This window comes from Telmatherina bonti (genome assembly GCF_933228915.1).
Source record: "Telmatherina bonti genome assembly, chromosome: 3".
In the NCBI taxonomy this organism is placed as follows: Eukaryota; Metazoa; Chordata; class Actinopteri; order Atheriniformes; family Telmatherinidae; genus Telmatherina; species Telmatherina bonti.
Genome location: NC_136621.1, coordinates 14,323,599 through 14,333,609, shown reverse-complemented (window position 1 = coordinate 14,333,609; position 10,011 = coordinate 14,323,599). Strand labels below are relative to the sequence as shown.

General features: G+C 38.3%; 1 protein-coding gene across 1 annotated transcript; it reads left to right on the top strand.

Moving 5' to 3' along the window:
- Positions 1-4,233: 4,233 nt before the first annotated feature.
- Positions 4,234-8,743, top strand: LOC306754208 (elongation factor 1-alpha 1; the record flags this gene model as incomplete). Its single annotated transcript, XM_079238134.1, has 7 exons — positions 4,234-4,377; positions 5,035-5,214; positions 5,305-5,601; positions 5,782-5,932; positions 6,751-7,007; positions 7,102-7,336; positions 8,619-8,743. The coding sequence occupies 7 exons, from the start codon at positions 4,234-4,236 to the stop codon at positions 8,741-8,743; spliced, it is 1,389 nt and encodes a 462-aa protein (XP_079094260.1).
- Between the last annotated feature and the right edge of the window lie 1,268 nt (positions 8,744-10,011).

The following is a 10,011-nucleotide window of genomic DNA, read 5'->3' as shown; positions in this document are numbered from 1 at the left end:
ATTTATTTTGCCATCTTGTGACATTAAAAGACCTTTAACCTGACACACTTATTTTCCTCAACTAATTTAATTCGACACAAAACATTTTGTAGAGTCAGAAGTTCAATCCTCCCTCTTATACCGCAGTGCGCATGTGTGTGAGAGCGTGCACATTGGCAGGGTTCAAAGGGGGACCCAAAGTTTGTCATCTTCATTCAAACTAATTAACAGCAGACACAAAACGACGGTGAGGGTAATCGGTACTACATCTAGTTAAGTATTGAATTCAGAATATTTTATTAAAGGATACATTTTATACAAATTAAAACTATAAATGGAGATGTCGCAACAAAAATAAGTGCGTGACTGAATCAGCTGCTAGGCTAGCTTTATCTTCACCTTTGCTCTATAAATTTAAGCAGAATAAAATAATTTAATTTCAGATAGTTTGGAAAAAATGTTAGTTTATTTGTTGAATGGCTATAACAGCTAAATTCAGACAGCCAGTTACCCTCGCTTGCATTTTCCTGAATCTTCTGGAGAAATTAAATTAATGGTTAGCTAAGACCGCTTAGCTAGTTGGAAGCTTATCTACTTTTTCAAGATAATAATACTCTTTCTATTAAAACACCCTTTATTACAAGTGTGTTGTGACATGTGACAAAAGTCTTATGAACATTTTTTTCCAAAAAAAGAAATGCTTACAGAATCATTGTAAACATTGAGAACATTAAAAAAAAAAAAAAAAAAACTTTTCAAAATGGTAAAAAGAAAAAAACTCCTACAAACTATTAGATATGATGTTCTTAAACTTAAATAAATGCAATAGTATTATAGTAAAAAATTCTAAGATATTACATAAAAATCTGCATTAAACCAGTAAAATATTAAAACGCAACATAATTTAGCATGCACTTTTATTACTTAAAACTGATTTGGAAACAAATGGCATGTTTTGTATTAGCACAGTGGCATCGCAACATTCAAAAGAAGTATAGGTTTGAAAATTTTAACCGGCAGATATCAAATTATCCACTCTAAAGTAAAGATATTGTCTGATCAACGTTTTTCAGTTTTACAGAGGAAACAGAAATATCCAGGACTAATCAGTGTCATTTAGCATGTATTCATTTATTCATTCATTCATTTTCCTAACCGCTTAGTCCAGTTAAGGGTCGCGGGGAAGCTGGAGCCTATCCCGGCAATCATTGGGCGAGAGGCAGGGTACACCCAGGACAGGTCGTCAGTCCATCACAGAACCAGCATAGAAGGACAAACAACCACTCAGACTCACATTCATTCTTATGGAGAATTTAGAGTGATTAATTAGCCTAACATGCATGTCTTTAGACGGTAGGAGGAAGCCGGAGTGCCTGGAGAGAACCACGCATACACAGGGAGAACATGCAAACCCACACAGAAAGACCACTGTTCAAACCTCCCCTCAGCTAAAGATTGAACGAGTGACCTTCCTGCTGCGAGGCCGCAGTGCTACCCTCTTGGGCTGTGGCGATATGCTTTTGTCCCGATTCCATTGGATTCTGATTTTTGGGGTGCCGATTCAGTTTAAATTGTGATTCTCACAATTCTTTGATATTCCTGATTTTTGTAAACTAAAAACTAAAACAAATGTACAAAACTTGTTTTGCTTATAATTTTTTTCTTAATTTCAATTAGGAAAAACAACAAAGTGGCCAGACCATCAGTCTGCTGCTATATTGCCCAAGAACACAAGTAAAAAGATTAAAAAATAAATAAATAAATAAAAAAAAAATTATCATGGATAATTTGCATTTATTTGAAAAAAACTCAATTTTTTAACAAAAGAATCTATTTTAAAATTGTGAAGCAAAAACTCGATATTCAATTTTTTTTTTTTTTTTATTTGATTCCCCCCCTACTAACCTCTACGCCGCTGTTCAACCCTGAAATATAGTCATTAACAGATATTCTTACAGATAAAACCTAAATCTCATATCCCAATATAGCTCATTTTATATCCTCATAATGATGTAAAATTGTTTGTGTAATTTTGTGTCAGTCATCAGTTATTTGTCAGATGTGCTTGGCAACGGCAGCAGTGATCTCCTTCCATCTGCAGGAACGATGACTGTGTGGCGTTCCACGGGTAAAAGCCTGTTGCAGCATTTGTGTTTGGAGTTTATTATGAATCCTTTTCGCCACCACTCGATGCTAATTTTGTGGCTTTTGCTCATTGACTCTGTATTCTTTGTCATGATTCTTGCACAAATTATAAAATAAGTTAGTTATGTGTGAGTCTGTTGTTGTGACTGGGAGCTGGCATATTTTACAAACATCTGTTGTCCCTTCCCTGTCGGCCTTTTTATATCCAAACTACATCTATGCGACAGAAGTTGCTCCTCTTTAAGGAACAAGCTCATTGGTTTGGGTTTGCTGGTCATCTTTTAGTCAATTCTTCTGCTCTGAAAGGCATCAGCTACCATCTTCCTCCATGTCTCTTTATATATTGCAGAGCGCATGCTGTAAAGCGCATCTTGACGTAAAATACTGCAGTAAAGCACCTTATTGTGACGTAAACGATAGAGCCTTGTATGAAACAATTGACATTTTATGTGGTCCGGGTTATATATACTTGTCATGTTGTCCAGCCCTATTTACAGATTATTTAGCATGTTATTGTTGACATATAGTAGTTGTCTAGAAAACGTCTTGTCTGATTGTGGATTACTCGTGGATTTGATTGGAAACACATTGAAGAAATTGCATGCATGACTGCTTTATTTGCAGTCTACACTAGGGATCACCAATCCTGGTGCTCAAGATTTACCAGTGTTTCCCTGGTAAAAAAAACAAAACAAAAAAACAACGGATTCAAATGAAAACGTTCTTGAATAACTTGCTTTCAACCTCTGCATCTGCCTGTTAATAAGCCATTGATTGAGTCATGTGTTGCGACTGGAAAACGAAAACCTGCCGGATGGTAGAGCTCATGGACTGGAGTTGTTGACCCCTGGTCTATACTAGGGATGCACCGATACTGATACCAGCATCGGTATCAGTTTAATACCAAGCGTGTGTACTCGTTTTGGTATTAATAAAAGTGTACCGATACCATGCTAGTCAAGCTAGCACAGATGTGTTTGATGACATGCTTCGGACATGTTTTTAAAAGAAATAAATGCCTTGAATGTTAAAATGTGACATTTTTTTGTTACACTAATAGCGAGATCTTTGTTTCAAAACCACACATTTATACTTGTATTTAGTTAAAATGTACCAAATCAAAATAAAACTTGTTGAAGTTGTTAGATCTGTAATGTTACTATATTAGTGTTGTTTAGGTAACTGCAGAAAGGATAATTCATTACAACTTAATTAAATCTTACACAGTTATAACAGCAATAATAACCATAGTTACAATAATGCTCACATAAACAGATTTGGTACCGGCAAATATTGGTATCGGCAGATATTCAAATTTCAGGTATTGGTATCGGATCGGAACTCCCAAAAAGTGGATTGGTGCATCCCTAGTCTAGACCATCTTAGACCTGCTCCTGACAGAACAGAATCTGCTTTATTTGTCATTGAGCCAGCGTCCTGACACAAAGTAATAATCTTTGCAGTCCTTAACCTCTACAAAAGTAGACTCGATTATTCTTAAGACAAGTTTAAAAAATGTGCAAAACAGAGTTTAGAAAATGCAGAAACATTATTCTGTTTGGAAATGTTCTAAAGACCATTTTATAGCATTTTTACCTCCACCATAAAATAGGCCTTTATAAAGTCCTCATGCCCGGCTTATCTGACAAAGGAAGGTATTATTGTTGTTAGTATTGTTATGATGATGTTAGGAGGTCCTGTGTTGCAGACAACTATACTGAACTATACTGACTAATACAAGTGATTAAAAGTACAAAGAAAATCTGCATTCGTTCTGATCTGATCGTTCTTTTGTTTAAAGATCTAGTCAAGGTTTCTTTGTGCTTATCCATGTCATGTTTTTTTTTTTTCCCCTTGTTTGCTGTTTTTCTCTGACAAGCATCTCTGCAGACCTGAGTTCAGTATGGAGTTCTGCAGTGCAGTGTATTTCAATGTTATCGACATTGTATGAGTCAGCTTTGCGTGTCTCACTTAATTTCCTCTTCTTGCAAGACAATTAGGATTTAAACAAAGTAATGAATCCTGGACACAAAGTAAATGTCAGTGTGTGGGAACGTCTCTTTAGGTTCTGGATTTTGGATCTTTCATTGTGTTGCAGAGTGAGCAGCGATGGGGAAGGAGAAGCTCCACATTAACATTGTGGTAATTGGACATGTGGACTCTGGCAAGTCCACCACCACTGGCCACCTCATCTATAAGTGTGGGGGCATTGACAAAAGAACAATTGAGAAGTTTGAGAAGGAAGCTGCAGAGGTATGACTATTTCTTCCTCACTTACACCACCGGTCAAAAGTTTGGACACACTTACCATTAATTCCAATGCGAAAGTGGGTCCAAACCTCTCACTGGTAGTATAGATTTAAAACGAAGCAACTGTACCCAGTAGTTGTGGTCCTGCTCCTACAAGTACAGAGAGGGGGAATACTGGTAATGAATAATGCATTACAATTCATAATGAATGCCCATGTTGGTATTTTGTTTCAGTATCTTAATTACAACGGTGCGGATACAATAACACTTAACAATTAGGCTTCTTATTCCAGCAGTCATACATTATTTCTGAATGAATTCGGTTTCTTTATTCGCTCCTTGTGTAGTCAGTGTTCTGTGATGTGCCACACAATCTGGCAAAATACAAAGGAAATATTGATTTGCATGTTTTATACATTTACAGGTCATTAAATAATGACGTGTTTGTGAAGAATATTTATTACATTAAAAAAGCATTGTCGCATATATAGTTAAATTAGTTTAGATTCTAACTTTATAAGGAACATTGTACTACAAACATATCTATGACTTGTTACTTTATTTCAATTTGCATTTTTTTCTGATGACGAAAACTTTTATGAGTTAAAAGACATGTTTAGGACAAAAATATGGTTTTCATCTTTCCCTTTGCATGTCTAGATGGGAAAAGGCTCCTTTAAATATGCGTGGGTTCTGGACAAACTGAAGGCCGAGCGCGAACGTGGCATCACCATTGACATTTCTCTTTGGAAGTTTGAGACCAGTAAGTACTATGTGACCATCATTGATGCTCCAGGACACAGGGACTTCATCAAGAACATGATCACTGGGACGTCTCAGGTAGAGTTTAAATTAGATGGTACAAAGAGAGGAAAGTCCTTGAGGAGGTAACATGCCCTCATATCTTCTTTGTTTCACCGCTGCCTTCAGGCCGACTGCGCTGTGTTGATCGTGGCCGCAGGAGTCGGCGAGTTTGAAGCTGGGATCTCGAAGAACGGACAAACCCGTGAGCACGCTCTCCTTGCCTACACCCTGGGAGTGAAGCAGCTCATTGTTGGCATCAACAAGATGGACTCCACTGAGCCCAACTACAGCCAGAAGCGCTATGAAGAGATTGTGAAAGAAGTCAGCACTTACATTAAGAAGATAGGTTACAACCCCGACACCGTGGCCTTCGTGCCCATCTCTGGCTGGAACGGAGACAACATGTTGGAGCCCAGCCCTAATGTGAGGCTGCACACTGAATTATTCTTTGATGTTAAAGGAGTAAAGTGCAGTTATACATCTGTGTTTCATATTGAAGACAATAACTTTAGGATGACTTTACTTTTGCATTTGGATAACTGTAAATAAATATATTACTGCTGGATTCTGAGCTGTAGAAGAAAAGGTTTTCTTCTTCTGCAGATGACCTGGTTTAAAGGCTGGAAGATCAACCGTAAAGATGGGAACGCATCAGGAACAACCCTGCTGGAGGCTCTGGATGCCATTCAGCCCCCCAGTCGCCCCACAGACAAGCCCCTTCGCCTGCCTCTGCAGGATGTTTACAAGATTGGAGGTGAGCTTGGAGCCATAAAAAGTATGAATGACAGATTTAACTCAAAAGAAAACATTTAATATATTACTAGCAGGTCTGCCTGGTAAATACAACCAGTAATTGGACTTTATGATTAAGGCTAAGGTCCGATAATCAGGGAACCTGATCAGTGATAATATTAAATAAGTCGAGCAGCATGGATTATGTTTCACACCAAACAACACAGAGGTTCAGCACCGCACAGATGTTTTCATGATGCTTTGGTCCCTCAACAAACTTCTACATCCCTGTCAATGTGGAACCATGGTGGAACCCGCAGTAACTAAGCTGCACAAGAACGTCAAGCTCATCTGTAAGAAAGGCTAGCAGTGTTCAACCAAATGTGTCCCATTTCATTTGGTGAAACTTCAACTTTGGAGACATCCTCAGCAGACAAAAACCTAATATATACTAAAATACCAAAAGTGGATTGAAGGACAGCCTCCTGGACAAGAAACTCAACCTGGAAATGTCATGTGGAGTTGACAGACTTTGGTAAAAGTTCAAGGCGAAATTAGAATAAATGAATAAAATTAATGGTTTTAATCTTGTTAAAATGTCAATTAAATGATTTTTAATTGTCAGAAGAAAACCTGAATTAAATGAAAAGGAGTTCTGCTTTGAATCTACTTTGCTTTGCTACTCTGCTCCGTTTATGAAGTTCTGCCTAAGTTGTTGCTGTTAAAGTATTTTAGGAGTGAGAGCAACTTGCTCAGGAACAGCTGAAGGGAAAGAGGTCTTAAGCATTATTTTTGTGCATCAGTTTTACTTATAAACCTGCTAACCTGCCTCTCTGTCAGGCATTGGTACTGTACCTGTGGGCCGAGTCGAGACAGGAATTCTGAAACCTGGCATGGTGGTGACCTTTGCCCCCGTCAACGTCACCACCGAGGTGAAGTCAGTGGAGATGCACCATGAAGCCCTGACCGAGGCGTTGCCTGGTGACAACGTGGGCTTCAATGTCAAGAATGTGTCTGTGAAGGATATTCGCAGAGGCAACGTGGCAGGAGACAGCAGGAATGACCCGCCACAGGAGGCAGCCGGTTTCACCTCTCAGGTCTGCTCACAGGAGTTAACGCTCAGAGAGATTCTCAGTTTGAAAAGCACATCCAGGAATGTTTGTGTTCCTGTGCTTTCCTCCTTTTTCCCAGGTGATCATCCTGAACCATCCTGGACAGATCAGCGCTGGCTATGCCCCCGTGCTCGACTGCCACACTGCACATATCGCATGCAAGTTTGCAGAGCTAAAAGAAAAGATCGACCGTCGCTCTGGAAAGAAGCTGGAAGACAATCCAAAGTCTTTGAAATCCGGAGACGCTGCCATTGTAGATATGATCCCTGGGAAGCCAATGTGTGTGGAGAGCTTCTCCGAGTACCCACCGCTGGGTGAGTTTTCTGGCCTGCACCACGATGCCATTAACTTTTATTTTAACCTCACTGACGGTGCAAACTTTACCCCTTTATGGGTTATTTAAATTATATAGTAACACCAAATAATAATACCGAAAAAATCAGAGAATAAATAAAAAGAAAACCTCTGGAATAAAACAAAATACCGTTAAATTTTAAATAAATCAATAAAAATTCATGAATAATGACAAATAATGAATACTTGTAATACTACTTATACTTATATATTCAGTATTATACTACTTATAATATTGTGCATGTGATGTCACATCACCTGCGACTACTTGATGTAGGACCTGTAGCAGGTGAGCTGTGGGACGTTCCTCTGCCTGCTGCTGCAGAAACCGAGATGCTTGGATTTCAGTGCACTTGCTGTTAATGTATAACATTTATTCCTAAAATGGTGTAAACTTTTTGTTTTGAACCAGGGACCTGCACTCATTAAGATGTAAAAAAAAAACAAACAATGTTTCCCAATTATTGTATTTTTGGGGGAGTGGAAGGGAAGCAATCTGCCACACAGCAAACCCAGTCTAAACTGGCTGGTCTTATGTATCTTATGTAGACATGTAATTGTATCATCAACGCACACACAGGTCTGCCCTCCTACAATCAGACAGAGATCCCACGTTGGAATTTCTCACGTCAACCACATGTAAACATAGGTAGAAATGATCATATCTCCCTGGCCAAGTGTGTAATTTAAGAACAACAACATTGTTTATAAGTTATTGATCAAATTAGTTGTAAACTATTGGCATAGCGGATATTGGCCAAAAATCATACCAACCATCTCAAGTAGGGGAATTCTTACTTGGAGAAAATTATCGGTCACTGACTAGTCAGAATCTCAGAACTTACTGATCTTTCCTTCATCTTAGTGAAATTTATTAATAGTTTATCTAACTTTGCAACTGGTAAAAATCTGCAGGCTAAATCAAATCTGCTGAGCTTTTATTGCCATTTATTGCCAAAATGTGGGTGCCTTGACTTATCGTAGCTATTTACGTTGTTTTAATGGGTTCAAAATTACTTCCTTTGGTGGTTTTGGAGATAATTGCTCACAATTCTTTTATTTTGTATCGCAGACATTTCAATACGTTAAACAATATGTCAAAAATGGTGATTTAAAAAAAAAAAGTCAAGGTATGAGACACATAGGGTAAACTGTAAAAGTTACATAAAGTGCTTCTCTTGGCAGTTCTAGTGTTTAAGTTAATCTAGATATGTTTGGTTTTTCTCCATGATCCCTCCTCAGGGCGGTTCGCTGTCCGTGACATGCGTCAGACGGTGGCAGTGGGAGTGATCAAGGGTGTGGAAAAGAAAGCTCCCACGAGCGGTAAGATCACCAAGTCAGCACAGAAGGCGCAGAAGGCCAAATGAACGTTGTGCTGGGCTGCTGCCCCAAACGATCAGCGTGGCCGAAGACACACTAGCACCCCACCCCTTCTGCACACCATAGTCAGCGTCTGGTCTATTATCACAATGCATCGCAAAAGCAGACGAAGGAAAAAATGTAACCTCTGCACAGTTAGCAGCTAACATGTTAACTCACTGTCACATGTAAGGTTTGTTGTCTTGGTGTAATAACAACAAGCTGTTAGCCGTTATAGTTTAAGTTAAGCTGCTTGTTCATATAACCAAATACATGTAGTTTCAAGGTAGACATGCTCTATATTCTGGTCTTTGTTGAAGTAGTGCTTCATGTTGTAGCTTTCACGAGAAAAACCAAGACATGCTCACTAACCAACGTAGACCGACAGCCTGCATGTTTGCTGTTAGCGCATTAGAGAAGCTAGCGCCTTGCACTTTGCTTGTCTTAAGCTCCCTTGTAGTAGCACTGATAAATGTTACTGTAAAGTTTGTGCACCTTAAATGCTGTTATTTGTGAGCATACATTCATAAAATTAAAGATGGTTAAAGATTGTCTTTGTTCCTGCAGTTGAACCACAAAGTTTTCAGTTATGACAGAAATGTTACAAAAACAAACTTCACTTAGATTTTCCTTTATTGATGGATGAGAATAAAAGTTCAGTTGCATTTTCATTACATTACAGGCTTGATTAACCGATTTGATTATTACTTGTGTAAATATGTGAACATAATTTAAATAAATTAAAATAGACAGAATGTTAACATTAATAATGGCCCATTTTATCCCCTCCTCATGAAAGGAAAACAAAGTAAAATGCATCGAATCAGACCATTTTCAGAGACAAAATGAAGACTGCAACCATTTCTTAGACGGCAATTATTATGAACCACGAAGCAAGGCACCAGAATGCTGTATGTACTGAAGACCTGGGGTTTTCTTTAACTTCTTATTTAGCTTGATGATTAGCATTCACTCTCAGCCATAGGTAGGGTTAGATATGAAAGCCTCTTCATGCAAAATATATTAAAATATCTGAGGAACTATGAGTCCTATGAGCGAACTGAAGTCAGGTCTTACACATATCTAGTAGCTGGATGATGTGTAAACAGGGCGTGCACGTAAAAACCATGCATGCTCCTTTTCTCACATGTTGCCTGTTAACTTATAATTAAAAAGAACTAATTGGGATCTATTTATAGTAAATTTTAAGATCTTAATAAAATCATTTCTGTATGATGACATACAGTAACAAATCCCATCCCAGTTACAGCAAACT